The 19580-nt window shown below is 37.0% G+C and overlaps 1 protein-coding gene across 5 annotated transcripts in view; it reads right to left on the bottom strand.

Annotated features, from left to right (window-relative positions):
- The window catches only part of LOC125225082 (protein grainyhead), a 179963-nt gene that overhangs the window by 55074 nt on the left and 105309 nt on the right, over window positions 1-19580 (bottom strand). For all 5 annotated transcript variants that reach the window (XM_048128611.1, XM_048128610.1, XM_048128607.1 and 2 more), the window contains exon 3: window positions 3308-3511. In XM_048128611.1, coding sequence (XP_047984568.1) covers window positions 3308-3511 — 204 coding nt within the window. The remainder of the gene's footprint in view (window positions 1-3307; window positions 3512-19580) is intronic.

The following is a 19580-nucleotide window of genomic DNA, read 5'->3' on the forward strand; positions in this document are numbered from 1 at the left end:
ATTATTTGTATTTATGCACTCCTGTAAACGGTGACGAGAATGACGAGCCGAATCTGGCCGCCGTCACATTCCATCCGCGCGCCAGAACTGAGGGCGGCTTGTCCCAGCGGCCCGGCCCCTCGACGTGTGAGGTGTCATGTAGGAGGCACACTCCATTGCAATGTTGCACCATGCACCTTAACACTCTGCACTTATTATGTTTACTGTATAAGTTTACTGACTACCCTAGCGTTGCACATACATATTATGTGACTGAACCGAAACTATTTAATAATAAAAATAGAAGAGAATAGTTAGAGAATAGTTTCGGGTCAGATTGGCCTTAAAAATAAGAAATAATGTAGGGTTCAGATAGTTTAAAGGTTTATAGGTAGGTAGGTATCTAAAAGCGACTGAGGTCGTCTTTTCAGTTTTCACGGTAAGCCATAATCTGAGTCGGCCTATTACCATTTTCATAGATTCAAACTTGTTTCTTTTATAACTGCGTCACTGTGTTTATGGAATATAATAAACCTGCATAAAAGTAGATATAAACGGTTTGTGGGGTCAAGTTAACATTATGCACTCCTTGTGTTAAAATGTGACACGGCGTTTGCTCATTTTGGGCTGCTATTCAAGGGATGCTGTTAACAACCTCTTTCAAAAGAGCGAGTATAATTTGGATCGGGGTCGCATTTCTATAGGATTTCTTTGAATGAACTGACATTTTTAATTTGAATTGCGCGTATTTTCACGAAGAATATGAATAAAAAGCAACCATTTAACTGCTTCAAAAGTTAGACCTGAATTAAATATGGATGAATAATATTGGTGAGAATGGTGGGCATAGCATCTACATACATTTATATTAAATTTAGTTAACTAGGTAGATATCTATTATTAGGTATACATCACAATAACAAGAGACCAGAAAACTAAACTTATCTAACAAGCATGTTTGATACATATTACATTTTTAAACCAATGAATATGTTATCATCTTCGAGAAATAGTATTAATGTTAAAAAAATAAGAAGCCGAAACTAAAACATAATATTATGCAAAATATGTATAGGTATCCGAGTCGAGATGTGGGGATCGAAAACATGCGCAGTTGCGAACTCTCAATTCGTTAATCCTACCATAGGTATTCAAATGAGTGCTTGTGATTTATTGAGTGGAACATTAACATTTTTATTATTTGTTATTCTTACACCTTTCGTTAGGGCGGAAGCCACGCGGCCTCTGTCTCAGCGTACTCGTCCGTGAGACTCGGCAACACAAACCCCATGCGGCTTCAATGTGCATAAAAAAACTCTACAAAGATTGCATATTATCATAGTTTACATATAAATTTTACGCGAATTCATTCCGTATTCACAGCGCTTCAAAATTCGTCGATTATAATGATAATGCCTCCAATACACGAACGTCATGATGTACGGCCGTGAGAATCGCCGATTGATTTTCCGCGATCGATTCTGATTGAACTTTGATTGGTGTCGATATTCGAGATTCGTTTTGCATATTCGATTGTGTTCGTGCTTTTTTTTTCAGACGGCAATTATCGTGAGTATGGTAGGTACACTGATATATTTACCTAACCATTTGTTACAATGGCAAAGTTTTGTTTTTTATTTCAGTAAAAGTTAATATAACTTTGGAAACGGTACTTAATACTTTTATCACTCACTCCCACTGACTGCCTTATAAAAATATCATCATCAATAACTTGTTTTAAATGTGTACCCATCACCTACCCTTATACCTGTTATTGACTGGAGTGACATTGATATTAACTAAACAACCTCTGATATCAATGAGTTTGTCAATGTGGTAATTAGCAACCGTTCAGAATGTAGGTAAGTCTGCTTCGATGTTTTATCAAGCACGCGAAATTGAATACATATAAAAATATTGTCATTGTAAAGGTAATTATAATTATTATTTCCTGCCACTTGCTTCGCAAGTTAATAAGTCGATTATGTATATGTAATTATCTCTGAAAACAAAGATACTACATATTATTCATGATTTAAGTAATTAATGATGCCGTTTACCAAAAAGGAAATAGTACCGGGTAGTAGAGAATTGAATATTATTTATAATGCAGAGACATGTTGAATACTCTTATAGTGAGAAACTAACACACTTACCTTTATTACAGGATTTCAGAGCTGAGACCGTAAACATAAAATTGATTATTATAAATACGATACGGCGTGTAAGTTATCAACGCGGCTCATCCGTAATTTGTAATGCTTTTCAAAGCAGCTATAGCCGCACCTATGATATATTATCCACTGCCGAAGCAATTTGTTCGTAGTTCGAGTAGTGATGTTACTAGGTAGTAAGATTATAATGTTCAGAAAAAATATACTTAATAAAAGCCAATGATTTAAAGTTTAAACTGACACTTATTGATCTAAATAAGCAACATCATTTGACACAGATCGACATAGATTCATGCTAAGTGACGTTTGCATTATCAGCAGGCGTTCTTAGTGTAAAATAGTAACATAGTTCTACAAGGTGTTCACGAAGAATCCAAAAGATATTCACCTCGCATTTTTGATACCAAAAAAATATAGTTTGAAAACGCTGAAAGAAAAAAATTACATCGTATTTGTAAAATTAATAAGTGACAGTTTGACAGTTTTTGTAAGTCAAACTTCACTTTACTTAAAATTGAGAACCGGGCTTAATCGCATGTAACTATGTTTTTAAAACTAAACTCCGACGTTTCAAGGACGGCACTGTCCCCGGGGTCTCCGAGAAGACAGGGACAATACCGTCATTGAAACGTCGGAGGTAAGTTTTAAAACATGTTATACGCGATTAAATCCCGCTTGCAAATTTAAGTATCTGTAAAAATCATGAACCCTTAAATTAACGACGTAGGGAACAAATCATATTTTTTTTTGATGATGGAGACCCGGGTTCGATTCCCGGCTTCGCCACCAGTGGGCTTGATCGCTTTTTCTTAAGTGTATTTTTATTTCAGTTTATAAACCTTAAATTAAATTTCACTTTTTAGTTCTTTTTGTAGTTATTGAAAAGCTTTTTAACATCTATCAAGAAGGATATTTCAAGTACACCTCATAATTGCATATTACTTAGTACTTAACAATAACAAGTTAACACAAAGTTTGGTTTTAACTCTGAAACTAGGTCAGATCCAGAAGTTTATATAGGTTACACTGTAAACATCTTTCAGGTTCATCGCGACCACCGTGTATTGGCACCGTGACATATTCTTTAAACTCGGAAAACTTTTGTATACTAAACTAAACTACAAAAGTATAAGTTTTGTAAAAGTAGGACTTACGTCCAAACATCAGTCAGTTTCCCATCCTTGTGTAAGTCCTGCGCCTGTAGAGGCGGCAGCTTGTAGTACTCGGTGACGAGGGCCTGCGGCTGCTGGTCGTCCACGCCCAGCACGGCCGACGACGCCGCGCTCAGCGGGTGCTCCGCGCTCGAGTAGTACGCGCGCCACGACTCGCCGCTCACCTCCATCACCTCCTTGCGTCTCCTGTTCAAACAAAATATTACCGTTAACTACTGTTCTGCCGAAACTATACACATCCTACTCCTTCCTACCTACCTACGAGTCATTATCAGAAGCACAATGCATATTACATATAATTCCATCTGCCTTATTACGTAATGCAAATGGATTTTCATTCAGTCTATCGAATCATCGAGTAAACATAGCGTAAAATACCTGTACCCTGGCCTTTAGTTATACAACGGGGCCGACTACAACTTGCGAACCAGTTATTAGGCGTGACCATTTTGGTACGGATACTGACCTCTGGTGGTTGGTGGGCACCAGCGGTCGTCCGTGTGACGCTTTGCGTGCTAATTGTTGAGTACACAGGCGTGAGTCAGCAAGGCGAGTGTCCGGTTCAAAAGTAAACCAGTAGTGATCGGAACGGGACGCGAACAAGCGCGGGGGCGTCGTCGGCGTCTAATTCGGGTAGTTTTTTGCGAGGCATCGCGGAGCCGGGCGTACGTCACGGCGGCGGGTCACCTGGTGCCGCAACCTGATGTAGAACAGGTCCGTGCCACTTGCAGAACCGGAAGGATGCGAGGCAAATCCCTGCTCCCTCGCTAACCAGTTTAGGTCGTCTGACGTCACGCCCAGCGGTATCCGACGATGCAGACAAATAAATAAAAAATGTTGGAAGCACGCGTCGGACGGGTTTGACCGGATCGTAGCTCTACCTGATTCCTGTTCCTGGTCTCGTGTTGATACCATGGGATGACATTGCTTATTTGTTTTCGCCCACTCTCAATTTTGGCAATCCACAATTTAATGGACAGTTATTTATTATAACAGTCCCTTGGTGATATTAAATACATATTTATTTCGTTATTATTAATTATAAATTATAAACCATTTATTCATTTAGTTGAACTAAACCCATAAATCGAAACATACAGTTGACGTAACTGTACTTACTTTAAAATCATTCAAAGCGGTTTATGCAAAGAACCTGTTAGTTTTTTTTACCTAAGTATGTACATACTAATAATTATGTACATACCCATAAGGTGTGCATCAGTATTACGTGGTTCATATTATGAATGAATGAGTTTTACTTGCCCAGTTTCTCAATGAATTAAGTATCTACTCTACAGAATCTCATATTAGTTTCAAGTAAGAATAGAATGTGCGAATTCGATCAGAAAACTGGAAAAGCCAGCTTCTGGCATTTAACCAGCCGAAGCGTGAGTCATTTGACGAGTTAACTGGCAGGCGGCGCGGGGCCGCGGCGCGGGTGCAGCACGTGAATGAGATTCCGGTAGGTGCGCACGTAAAAATCGTGCAACGAATCTAACAGGTTTGCTGGGGTCCTTGCGAGGCCACCGGGACTGGTCTAACCTGCCCTGCGCACCTCAGCCACGAATTTCCGAACGTTTCCTATCGTATCGTACTCATTGCACATCGAGTTCAAGAATACATCCGAGTTTGTTTGTACAGGTTAAACTTTATACAATGCACTGATTTTGTATTCATATATTTGGGCCCCACTTGGTGACTTCACCGCTTACGTAATCAAGTTGACAAAGCTTTTGTTGACTCTCACGTCTATAAATAATTAATTGATAAGTCTTTTCTTTTCTGTCGATTGTTCGAGCCATTTAAATCTTTCGCAAGTCGCCAACTCCTTGTCTGTTTGTTTGGTATTGAATGGAGCGATTAGAAAGTATAGCGCACAGCTGTCACGACGACGTGACGTATGCAAGAGCGGAACGGATGGCTCAGAGCGAAGGGTTGAAGGAGACTTGTTCAAAGGCAGTAACAGCGCGAAAATTTGATGTTCCCCGTGTTAGTAATTATTTTGGAGATAGAACTCTAAGGAAAAGAATTCCGTATTTAATGAATAGTCTACCCGAGACCATTCGACAAGAAAAAAATAAAAATAAATTTAAAAGCGCCTTGAAACTGTACTTGTTGCAAACACTTGAGTGACAACTGCATACATGCAAGTGCCACTTAAGTGAACAGTTAGATTAAGTAAAATAAAATATAAGTATAAACATGAGATACAAAGAGACTCATACCTGCAGTCAAACTGTATATACAGTTTTGCAGGAACTTGCTTAGATTTAAGACCTGTACTGTGCATTAATAATAAATAATAAATAAATAATAAATAAAAATAATAAATAAATAAACAAAAGATTCGACACGGCCGTTCTTTACACGACCGTTACTCAGACAACATATAGGTATCCTTGACGTGTACCTATACTATACAACGGCTGATGTATGTGTAACGTAAGCGAAGCTTTGTTACAGAGGTCGACGTTGCAAAAGAACTTGAACTAATTTATTTCAGAAACTTCGTAAATCGGGTAAGTAGTCAGTTGGATAGGGTCATAAGTAATTTTGGGCTATGAACATTTCTTCCTGGGTTTTGCTGAACATCTTTTGAAATGTATTCAGTGATAGTCATAAATAGGTTTATATAATGAGTTTTAAGGGTAAAAGTTATTTAGATGACAAGCGACGAGCATGCCAGAGAGTCTGTTCGGCGACGGCTATGGCCAGTTTCGAAAGGCAGCGCTCCGCCACGTCCACGTCCACGTCCGGTGTCGCGTCCAACTATCGATCATTCGGTTCGTTAATAAATAACACGTTGGCGTCTCTTGCCGCTTATCTTAACTGCGCGGGCATGTGGAAAAATTCGGTGTCAGTGTCGTAACGGAGCGGCATACATGTCTCATAGGGCTGCGTGCGCCCGCCTGCCGTGTGTGCTCTCCGGTCGTTGCCTTGCGCCTGCATTGCTTTATTATTAATCTCTTAATTAAAACTCGAACACCATCTACCAAGCGGAATACTTTGATCTTTTTATTCGTTACAAAACATCGTGTGACCACTGCACTTACGCACAGGATGTGCAAACCCCGTCGATTTAATACGAAACCATATATTAAGCTTAGGTATATATGTTTGTTTCACTTACCATCTATTATGGTTATTAGGTGCATTTATAAAAATTATAAACGAAGGCTACTCTTCGCTTGTAGGTAACAAACAGGAAATGCGAAGTCCGTATAACTCGTGAATGGCCATTCATATGTGCTGTATAGTAGGTACATATAATAAGGAGTACTTTCACGTGGATCGGTTTAACCCGTCTCATATGCAATAACCTCACGTATATCCATAAACGTTAGTTAAGGATGCATCGCTGTATACTATGCAGAATGTCGGCTTAGCGACGGAGCCTTCACCTCGGTCACCCGGCAGACGGCGCGCGGCGCAGCAGGTGCAATGAGTTCAGGGGAAAGCGCTGGGAGTGCCGCACTACACGCATGTTTTATCATCAGTGATAAGAGAAACTGCTATCAATCCTCGACAACTTGTTACGACGAGCTAACTTTTAAACATCAGCTCCCAACGTCAACATTTAATAACAGCAAGTAAAAGCTTTATTATACCGGATCTCGTAGTATTATAACGCGATAAAAATGTATCATACATAGTAATTATTACAGCAAAAGCGTCAGCTCGACGTATTTAACCACTACCTTACCGTCTGGAGTAGATAGACTTCGAGCCATAAAAGGTACGTCTAAGTACATCAGTTAAAGAAGTGTATGCTGTTTTGAGACATTTCATTACAAGTAATTGGATGGACTGGTGTGCTACCTTGTTTCTAATATGAGATAATTATACATATGTTTGAGGTAAATATGTATATGTCGGGATGTATTAGATACACTCTATAGAGGGAAATTTATTTAAGAACAAAAACTAGAACAGATAGAATGATAAGAGGCAAGCTGCAGAGGCAAAATAAGACTACCTACCTAAACCTATTAAAAAAAAGCTGACGTTACAATGCAAGCATCGCACATTTCTCGCGTCAGCATTAAAATTAATATAATTATGACTTGATTAGAATTGCTTTGCATTGCTTGATTGCATTTGCATGCATTTAGTTATGTTTTATTGCAAATAAATAATGATTGATTGATTGATTGATTGCCGTATTTGCTATTACGCTATACATCGATTTATGCATTAGTTTACGTTTATACGTGCTCCTAGCTAGTACTAAGTATACATTGGTTATCAATAAATTTATAAGTGTATCAAAAATCAGTGTTTCTATCAAGACTACAATCAACCATCAAGAATCATATCATCTAAGGTGTACGGCTCGTACAATAATATTTCACTAATTTCATACCTTTCATGATTTACATTTTTTTTAATAGGTCGCTTGTCAGGCGTCTAATGTATATTAGGTAATTATTGATGATAACCGATTGTATCGGCCCTATACTTCATTATATGCACCTATTATTGCTAGTAACTAGTAAATAGTACATATAAGTATTTCGTTATAGAACCTAATGTATCTGGAGCCTCGTCTGCCGACAAACCATACTCTGGTTTGGCAGAAGATAAATTTAGTTGTAAGTTTAGTTTTTGAATAAACATTTATTTCATTTTATTTCATTTTTCATTTCGTCTAATGCAATTCCTAATACTTACGGATATTATAATGTTTAGTTAGATCTACCTACTCATAAATTTAATTATAAATTGCAGTGCATAGTTATTAAAACTTTTACTGTCTCCTGTTTTTTTTTTTCTGGATCGAAAGGGCTCGTGATTCATTGCATTGTAATACATAGAGATACTATATAGAATATGCATTAAAATCCGATTCAAGGTCACGTATCCCTATCCACTTTATCGTTTTATTGATTTTGTTTCATCATGGTCAGCTTTCTTTCTCGTAGATACTTTGTACCACACAAAGTAATCAACGATTAATTTTCTAAAATATGTATGTATATATTTTAGATAACACTTTTCTTTTAAAGTATTTTATCAACATCTTTTTTTTATTATTATTATCTCTTTATCTATCTTAAGATCTTAACTCTTAGGCTAGGCTATTTTATAATATGATTATTAAAGAAATTACAAAACCACTTTTTTTTTTTTGGCTGATTGGCGATTGACCATAGTCACACCTGATGGAAGGTGAAGACATAGTCGAAGATGGAGCTCACCGATTCAGTAATATAGCATATTCACTTTTATCTTAAAGAGACCGAGGTCGTATTTTTCTGGGAACATCTATGGTGGGAGTGCATTCCTTTGATAAAATATCATCTAAATTATTACCCAAATATTATCTCCTTGATTTACTTTCTTTGCGCTGTTAACCGAACAAATCAGCATGCCCATTTACTGTGGGGGATATCCCACAGGTCTAACACTATATAGCAGAGATCTATAGCACAAGGAAACCAAGAAAGTGTACACCAGGAATTTATTCAATGTTTACATGAGAACTGTTATTGACCGACTGACTTACAAAACGTAAACAAACATATCAAAGAATCGGTTGCTATACCAAATACAAAATATGACAGTATTCCTTCAACAGCCAGTACTGTGGCCTCTTAGGCACAACTCGATTCTATCGAATATCTCATTATCATTATATTCAATACGCCCCCTTAATGTGCATATTCAAAATAAATTGTAACACAATAAAACATACAACAAACTAAAGTGATATCAAAGAACAACTATTAAAAATGTAAACAATTAACAAGCAATGCCCAAACCGCGCATGCACGTATAATGCTTTTCTCTAGGCAAAGCCTTCGTTAATATGTCGGCGAGCATTGAGTCGGTCGGTAAGTACTTTAACTCAATACTCTTATTGTCCTTTAATACACTTCGCACAAAGTGATACTTTATATCAATATGCTTGGACCGAGAATGAAACATTGGATCGTTCGCAAGACATATTGCCCCCTGATTATCTACATGTAAAGATAATGGTGCATACTTACGTAACCCAATTTCAGTAAGCAAACTGTTCAGATATATAGCTTCCTTCATTGCCGATGCCAAGCTTATATACTCCGATTGACAAGATGAAGTGCTCACACATCTCTGTTTTTCTGATCTCCAGCTTACACAACCAGCTCCTAACATGAAAACATAACCAGAATAAGAACGCCTGTCTATCAAACAACCTCCCCAATCAGCATCCGAATAACCATGCAATGATTTACCTGTCTTTTTGTAAATAAGTCCATATTGTTTCGTATGCTTCAGGTATCTCAAGACACGCTTTGCTGCATTCCAACATTCCTCGTTAGGGCAATCCAGGAATTGACTCAATACAGCCACCGTATTCGTAATATCAGGTCTCGTTCCCGTAGAAAGATACATCAACGAACCTATAATTTCGCGATATGGGTATTGTTCACGCGCACTGCACTTATTTACCGGTTTTTCTATCTTTTGCTTAAATTCCATAGGCGTAGATATCGGTTTACATTTATCCATATTAAATTTAATTAATAAATCGTCAATATATTTTTGTTGTGACAATTTCATTCCATTGTCAAACCTGTCAAACTCTATGCCTAACATATACTTCGCAATGCCATAATCTTTCAATTCAAACTTTTCAGCCAGTTCCTTTTTGAAATTTTCGATGCATTCACCTCTTTGCGATGCGACGAGTATGTCATCCACATAAATTAATACAAAGAGTTTAGTTTGCGAGTCTATATTTTTAAAATAAAGGCATGGCTCATTTAAAGATACTTGCAATCCCATGCACTTCAGCTGTTCATCCAGTCTGATGTTCCACTGTCTACCAGCTTGTTTCAGGCCGTACAGCGACCTCTTGAGCTTGCATACATTGCCTCCAGACCTCAGGTCGCATAACAACTTGCTAGCTCTTTCATATATGAATGAACCTGGCTGCTCCAATCGTGTTAAATCTTGCAAACATTCGTCAAGAAGATCTGGTACTTTCATGTATATCTCTTCTTCTAATAATCCATTTAAATATGCCGTATTTATGTCCAACTGATGAATTTCAAGATCCAGTTCCACTGCAAGTGCAACTAATAATCTTACTGAATCAAGTCTAGCGACTGGCGCAAAGGTTTTCTGGTAATCGACACCGTAACGTTGGCTAAAGCCTTTCGCCACCAGTCTAGCTTTCTTCTTCTCAGTCTTGTCGATATTTAACTTCGTCGTTAAAATATATCGGCAACCAACGACATTTCGGCCCATGGGTTTCTTGACGATATCAAAAGTGTCGTTTTTAATTAAACTTTTGACTTCTGACATTATTGCTTCCTTCCATCCTTTTCGCTCGTTACCTGATAAGGCCTCTTTCAGACTAATCTCGGCAACTCCAACAAAATCTTCGCAGTCTCCATACTCCTCAGTTGACTCAAAGCCTTCTTCCGCAGAAACCTCTGGTTCTATGGCAACTTCTGGCTCTGCGACAATCTCTGGCTCTACGACAACCTCTGGCTCTACGATAACAGGATCCGGTTCTACGATAACTGTGTTGTATATCTTCCGAGGACGCCCAACATGACCTCTCTCCAGTCGCGGTCGCCCTGGACCTCTCTTCACTATCCTCCCCCCATCAACATGAACTTCATCTTGATGATGATCATGTTGAGATGGTTCTGCGACAGTACCTGGAACATCTGTCATTTGACGGGCTTCAACAGGAACATCCTCTTCTCTCTCGGGTTCAGGATCACGATCACTCGATGACCTTATGTTCACATCCTCGTGATCAGAGATCTGTTCTACCGGATTTCCACTAGTCTGAGCCGGATGGAACTCTACATCTACCGATAAAGGTTGATTTGTAGTATTTGCCGATATTTTCTTATCGATTTCAAAAGGATCAATCTTCACGTTTATGTTCACGTTCTCCCTTTCTTCACTTTTTGCTTCGTGAAATTTCACATCTCTTGACATGATAACTTGTCGTTGCTTTGGCATCCATATTCTGTAACCCTTGCGATCTCGAGGATATCCTACAAAGATTCCTTCCAGGCTTCTTGGGGCAAACTTATCTTTCCCGCTTGACTTGTCCAAGACATGTACCTTAGATCCGAACTTGTGTAAGTAATCTAACTTCACAGGTCGTTCAAACCATTTCTCATAGGGTATCTCACCTTCAAGACTTCTCGTTGGACAACGGTTTCTTATGTGGCAAGCTGTTGCTACAGCATCTGCCCAGAAACCAGGGGAAAGTCCTGATGAAATCAGCATGCACCTCGCCATCTCTTCCAGGGTCCTGTTCTTCCTTTCGGCTACTGAATTCTGTTGAGGAACTCCAGGAATTGTCAATCTTCGTGCTATTCCTTCTTGTTTAAAACAAGCCATTCAGAACTCGTCGAAATCTCGATTACAATATTCGCCTCCGTTATCTGTATGAAGATAAATTATTTTACGTCCGAACAGGTTCTCAACGTGATTTTTAAATACCTTGAACGTAGTGAAGACTTCACTTTTCTTGCTAAGAAAATAAACTTCACACCATCTGGTATGATCATCGATAAATGTTACGAAATATTTCGCTCCATTTATTGACGTATGTTGCATGGGTCCTACGACGTCAGAATGTATGATTTTCAACTTCTCATCGCATGGCCCACTCGAGCTAGAAAATGGCAACCTACTCATTTTTCCTTTCGCACAAATGTCACAATCATACAATTCAGTTACATCTGACATCTTTAAGTTCATGTCAGATTTATTTAAAACTCGGACAAGATCTTTCGCATTTAAATGACCAAGACGTTCGTGCCACGACCATACGTCAACCTTTCGCTCAGAAATCGCTGACACTACACCACAATGTTCCTCGACGTAATATAAATTACCTTTACGATTTGCGACCAATTTAGTATTACCATAGCTATCTTGAACACTAGCTATATTTTTATTGAACGTAATGCTATAACCTTGATCGATAATTTTTGCTACTGAAATCAGGTTACATCGCAAATCCGGAACAAATAATGTATTTGGCAATTGCACTTCAGTTTTAGAACCATTATCACATGAAGAAAATCTAACTGTCCCCTTACCTTGTACGTTTGTGCTCGAATTCGTTGCTAAATTTAGCTTACCGGACAACGGTAGTAATGAAGTACCAAATTTATCTACATCGTTACACAAATGTGACGTACACCCACTGTCAACGATCCAATTTCCATTCTCGTTCCCAACAGCATTAACATCTGAAACACAATTGAATGTTACAAAATTGGAATCAACATCATGTAAATCACTTGAGTTCGACACATACTTTGCACTGTCATTACGTTGTTCCTTCTTCTTTTGAGTACAATCCGAGGCTTTATGACCGTGTAAATGGCATTTGAAACATTTATAATTGAATTTTGACCTAGCCTGCTCTGGGGCATCACTTGCGCGTTGACGTTGCTCTATGCCACACTTTGGCTTAGAAGATCTCTTTCCTCTTACAAGAAGTGCCTTATCTACACATTCTTTCTGATTTCTGGAATGTTCCTCTTCTAAAATCTTCACTTTCAGTGCGTCTGGCTTTGGCAATGCATCTCTAGATTCTATTGCACATCTAAAATTGTCAAAACTGGACGGTAAACTATACAGAAGCATTATAGATATCAAATCGTCAGGCATTTCAATGTCCATGTCAGATAATTGGCTTATAATGTCGAAAAATCTCATAACATGTTCCCTCAAATCGCCGTTTTCATCCAATTTACGCAGCAACAACTCTTTTAACAGTGTAGCCTTTTTCGCAGGTCCTTTAGAAGCATGAATATCCTTTAACTTTAACCATACGTCACGCGATGTCTTGCAACCTCTCAGGTGCCTCAATTCACTCGGAGTTATGGATAAAATTAGGTCAGACTTAGCTTTGGAATCTCCTGTCTCCCATTTCGCTACTTCGGCTTCTCCACTTTCTCCAGCTGGCTTCTTGATACTCCCATTCACGTATCCCCAGGCGTCGTTTTTTATTAACACTGCTTCTACTTGGATCTTCCACGTCTCATAATTACTCTCGTTGAGTTGGTCAATTTTCACAGTACTACTCATTTCCGCTGAAAATTTCTTCCTTTTACCGTTAACACTTGGATCGTACGAGGGACCATAACCACTGTGGGGGATATCCCACAGGTCTAACACTATATAGCAGAGATCTATAGCACAAGGAAACCAAGAAAGTGTACACCAGGAATTTATTCAATGTTTACATGAGAACTGTTATTGACCGACTGACTTACAAAACGTAAACAAACATATCAAAGAATCGGTTGCTATACCAAATACAAAATATGACAGTATTCCTTCAACAGCCAGTACTGTGGCCTCTTAGGCACAACTCGATTCTATCGAATATCTCATTATCATTATATTCAATATTTACAAGGCATCAAGTCATACTGAAATTGACCGGAGTAACAGGAGTAACAGTATACTTATACAGCTCACCGAACTACGAGGTAGTTTAGTAGGTAAGCACAGTGTTTCTCCCAAGGTACCACGATTTGATTTTGTTTTTGCAGCTGTGTCTTTAAATTCCTGCAGAAGATGTTATATCTTGACAGACTCAGCGTTTATTTATGTGTCACACGGAGAGAAAAACAACTAGATTTCATGTTCTTTCAACATTTCAATTTTTTTTTTAATTGCGCCTACGTGTTTTTTCATTCCAACTACAAGTTTGATGTTGTTAAGTATAACTACCTTGTACAAATTTTTTTTTTATTTTTATATACCACGTCGGTGGCAAACAGTCATAGGGCCTCCTAATTGAAAGCGGTCACCGCAACCCACGGACGCCTGCAACTCAAGGGGCGTCACATGCGCGTCGCCGACCCATTAGAAACTTGTATACTCCTTTTTTTTTTAGAACCCCATACTGTAGTTCATCGGGAATACCTTGACATAGCTCATTCCACAGCCGGAGCGTTCGTGGGAGGAATTTTTATTGATTTTTTTTTGAACCAATGTTTTATTTAAACCAACAAGTCGATTTTGTAAAAGCACATGTCACATATTGTTTTAAACATATGTTTAGCTGATTCAATAAAATATATTTTAACAAGTTTGACCTTGTTGTTTGGTTCGTACAAATTCGACTTGTATCATCAATATTGTGATTTATTCCCTTTACTAAAATACTATTGTTTCAAACAAATAAACACGCAACAAGACGAGTTAGATTTACAAGGCAAATTTCTCTCAGTTGTACCCTTAACTTCACATCCGTCTATCAATCCATTTATATATAGAATCATGTTCCCTAACCTCTAAATAATGTGCATTGTAGGTAGTTAGGTACCTAGATAATTGACGTGAAGCATTGAAATCTGTGATTATTTAACATTTTACAATCACTACAGACAAAGCTGATTCAGACGCTGATTGTTGTCCTTTTGTTCATTTTCTTGACCAGACGAAATAAGGTCACTAGTGAGATTTATTTTATAAATTTACAAACTTAGGTTACTAGTTCGCTTGGAAAATCTTTAATATGTATTCACGAAAGAGAGACCACATTTTAATGTTCTCCCGTGAAATTACGCATACAAGTTCAGCATTTTTATTTCTTATTTTTTTTTCTATATTAGTTCAATAGAGGCTCACAGATCCATTAGTTTATTTGTTTTAACTGGACACCTGACTTATATGAGATTCACCTACATGAATCTCTGCAGTATGTACCTATTACCCTAACTGATAACGAGTACCTTCCGTACCAATATATTTTTGTAATGATTTTCAACTGACGTAGATTGTCTTTGAAAATCTATCATAGATCAACTTAAATAGGCATGTCTTTCTCTTCAGGTCACCCATACCTGACAAAGCCTTGTTGACGATAAGCAGAGTTAGCAACTTGTTTTTTTTTTTCGCGTTGTTGAAATGTATCAAGCGTTCGCTTAATTTTATTAAATTCAGCTGCACCACTACGTGTTTTTTATATACAATGCAATGTCAAACCAATGCACTGTCTTTTTTTTTTTCACTCTTTTCACTCTGATTGACGTTAGCGGCATCTAGGTATATAAAGAGTGCTTTTTTCCAGCGCTCCCACCGAACTCCTATTGATGTAGGATCACCTTCGCTGTCAAATGCCTCCAACGACAATTAAGAAGCCATACTAGACTTTCTTGGGGCAACCTGTACCCAATCAATTTAATGATTCTAACTAACACAAGTCAAAATATATTCTATTGAAAATATTTCAACTTATGCTATCTCAAAGTACTCAGTCATTGTACTTGAGTGTTTTACTGGGGTAGTTGTCTCAGACTCTTAGGCACTGGAGGCCTTGGTATTTTTTCTTTCATATGTGTAATTTATTTCGGTTTCAATTTAATGATATTTATTGACCGACGTCAATCTACTATTATGACAATTGAAGGCTCAGACAGTATTTATCATCTGATCTAAGCGTCATTTAAGCGCACGTTCAACCAGTATAACCGTAATTTACTTCGTGTTTAGGTTATTATCATTAAGCTGATATTTGCAACAATTCAATGTTCAGTTTTTTTTTCTATTGCTATTTAACTACTGTTTATAACAATTTAATGATCAGTATTATCTGCTGTATCCAACTTCGCAATTTAATGTCTTATTTTCAGCCACAAATGGCATAAAATTTCTTAGTATTTAAGTGCCAATTAAATGGTCGAAACTAAACAATACAATTGAATGTACAGAGTGCACCTCCATGTGCTGTTTCCAAATTCGCAATTTAATGCCTTATTTTCAGCCACAAATGGCATAAAATTTCATAGTATTTAGATGCCAATTAAATGGTCGATACTAAACAATACAATTGAATGTACAGAGTGCACCTCCATGTGCTGTTTCCAAATTCGCAATTTAATGCCTTATTTTCAGCCACAAATGGCATAAAATTTCATAGTACTTAGGTGCCAATTAAATGGTCGATACAATTGAATGTACAGAGTTGCACCTCCGTTTAATGTCTCTTTTTTTTTTCTTCTGCCGACTTTACTGACAAAGTAATTTAATACTCAGATGGAAACATTGAAAACTGCTTATCATAAGTGCTTCAAAAATGTGTTTTTTTTTTATTCTATACCGTGTTTTTTTTCCGTTAAATTTGACACGTCGTTAGGATCATTATCAAGAACCATCCTGTATATCACTTTTAGGTAAATATGCAATAAAAAATGTTCATCCTTTTCATACATAATAAATTAATTTATTATTGTGAGAGACCCTTAAGAATAACATTCAAGTTAGAGTCAAGTGATTGACGGCATATGTCAAAACAAATAACATTAGGAATTGTTGTGTTCAACACTCTTTTTTTTTTTTTTTTTTTTTTAACTCGATAACCGCAAGAATTACGACGCTAGTTTCTTAGATAAATTAATTGTATTTGATGTAATGAATCTTTTTTTTTTCTTAAAGTTAACGTAATCCAATAACAACAGGGTGTATATTTCTTTATTTATTATAAGTAGGTATATTTAGCACTTAAAGTGAACCCATCTGGTTTTCTAGTTTTTAAGTAATTAAATACTCAGATAAAACTGCTCGAAATCGGCGTTAGGAATGTTTACGTAAGTCAATCCGCGACAAGAGTATTAGTCACGATTTTATGGCATGTTCAATCAATTCAAGATTCACGTTCAAGTGATAATCTATCTCTATATAAGTGTTACTTTCCCCACATATGCATAGATCCTTTCATTTGCAGCTGTAGTTCAAATAACCACTTAATGAAGTCGTGACTTACGTTACTTTTACGTAAATTCACCCATGTAAGTAAGTATACTTAATTACTTAGGTAAGTATTTATCTAGTTTGTTTTGGTTTTCACCTTACTCTCAAACATAGACTAATGCTACCATAGGACATTTAAGTGTGATGGTTGTACAACATTTTATCATTCAAGTAAATGCCTTATTTAGGTAAATAGCTTAACCATTCATAAATTTAGCAACATCACATAATTTTGTGTATTAAACCAACCAACAGGTAGATGGTAACTTCACTAATTAAAAATAAATATCATTTCTTTTGGTTGGACGGAAATTATTGTAATGATTCCGGGCTGTGATTTATGTAATAAATCAATTTTATAAACCCACTACACATAAACTCAAATAACATTTTGGTACCTAAAAACATTTTGCAATCTAGGTAGGTAACCAAACCGTTTACTAGGTAGGTAGGAGCCACACACCGACACCTGTATAGGCATGACAATCTAGGAAGGCTGGCCGTATGTTGACAATTACCTCAAACGTTTTATTAATTGCATCGTTCGGTTACCTGCTTAAGGTTTATATTCGCGCGGTTGAAAGAAATAACATTTCATTTATTTTTATTTGGTTTTGACTTAATTCTTGAAAAACTGCCGTTATAATCATTTCGCTTTGTAGTATTTAATGAACACTTTCATTTAGCTTCATTACGTTCCGAAACTACTAAGAATGCCAGTAATTTAAAACGGCAGGTAACCAAACCTGTTTACAAAAAGATAACGGTGCATCATGGCGCATCGTTACTCGATTTTATAGGTTATGTTACTTATGTTTCTATCCCATCTTTTCCGAATACTAGATTCACGTGGTAAGTACTTGCTTTTATCCTCGTCGCCACTTGTAATGTCACGCTATTATGCTATACAGGGTGTCCCAAGACTATGGGACATGAACGGAAAGTACCTTAAATATCGTAGATAGGGTATTTTGCTACAAGAAGACTTTATTTTATTTTTAAAACTAAGTAAAACTCCATTCATAGATTTTTAAATAATTACATGGTTAAACCGGGAATCAAACCCGCTACACGAGAAAAAAAAAACATCCTGTAATTTTGTCATACCGATCGATAGGCTTCATCATAAAGATTATCTTTCTCTAAATAACATAGTGTCGGAGATAAAAGGAAGACCATGAATTTTAACATTTTACATGGCAGACTCCTTAGCCTTAAAATTTGTCCATACATTAAAAAAAAAAAAAAATTTTTTTTGAATGCAGTTTTACCAAGTTTTAAAAATAAAATAAAGTCTTCTTTCAGCAATATATCCTATCTGTGATATTTTAGGTACTTTCCCTTCATGTCCCATGGTCTTGGGACACCCTGTATACATTGGGTTGGCTCGCCAATACACACCGCACGTCCGTCCTCTATCTCGCTCGGACACCGACTGCCATATGTACTCGAGACACCTATACACTACAGACGTCATCAAGGAAATGACAAATCTACGATACTTAGAGAGAAATGAATACTCTGTCCTTAGTTTTGTAAAGATTTAAATAATAATTGTACCATGTAGGTACGAGTATTTGTCTATTGATGGTCCTAAATAACAAAAAATATTAACGTGTTGTACTTCAGTGTAAACCATAATAGCCAGCTATAAGACTACTGAGTATCATTTACGGGCCATCATGTCATGAGACGTTGGAATAATCACCTTATCCATACTATATACTATACTATATACTATATCCATCCATCCATACTCCATACTAATATTATAAATGCGAAAGTAACTCTGTCTGTCTGTCTGTCTGTCTGTCTGTCTGTCTGTCTGTCTGTCTGTCTGTCTGTCTGTTACGCTTTCCCGCTTAAACCACGCAGCCGATTTTGATGAAATTTGGAACAGATAATCTTTAGACCCTGAGACAAAACATAGGCTACTTTTTATTTCGAAAAAAAGGGATGAAGGGGTTGAAAAAGAGGTTGAAAGTTTGTATGGGATTTCTTAATTTTAAAAGATAAAACCATGAAACTTTATATTTTAGCACTTGATAAGAAATCATTAAACATATATTTAAAGTCACATACAGGTCGAACGCGATTAATTAACATTATTTTTACCTTTAAAATAAACATGGTGGGAAATAAACATTAACTAAAAGCGGGTAGATTATATTTATTTGTCTACCCCGAACATTTATATAAATTAACTAGCTTTTACCCGCGGCTTCGCCCGCGTAATAAAAGTATTCATTAAGATTTTCATTTGGATCCTTAGGTTTCTCTGGTATATTTATCTGCGATTATTTCGATTGCACATAATACTTTTGCTTGCAATGATTGTAGAAATATTACACATCGACCACAGCGTAGGTAATTCTATATACGCTGGGGAAACCTTTATAAACATCCCACATAGCCCGTATTTCGACACTATATGATCGGTGGGTAAAAAGTACTTTTTTCTATTATCCCTTACAATTTTTTACATTTTGCTTATACTTATCGCAAACGTAATCTTCAAGCA

The sequence above is a fragment of the Leguminivora glycinivorella genome, chromosome 4, assembly GCF_023078275.1.
Source record: "Leguminivora glycinivorella isolate SPB_JAAS2020 chromosome 4, LegGlyc_1.1, whole genome shotgun sequence".
Taxonomy (NCBI): Eukaryota; Metazoa; Arthropoda; class Insecta; order Lepidoptera; family Tortricidae; genus Leguminivora; species Leguminivora glycinivorella.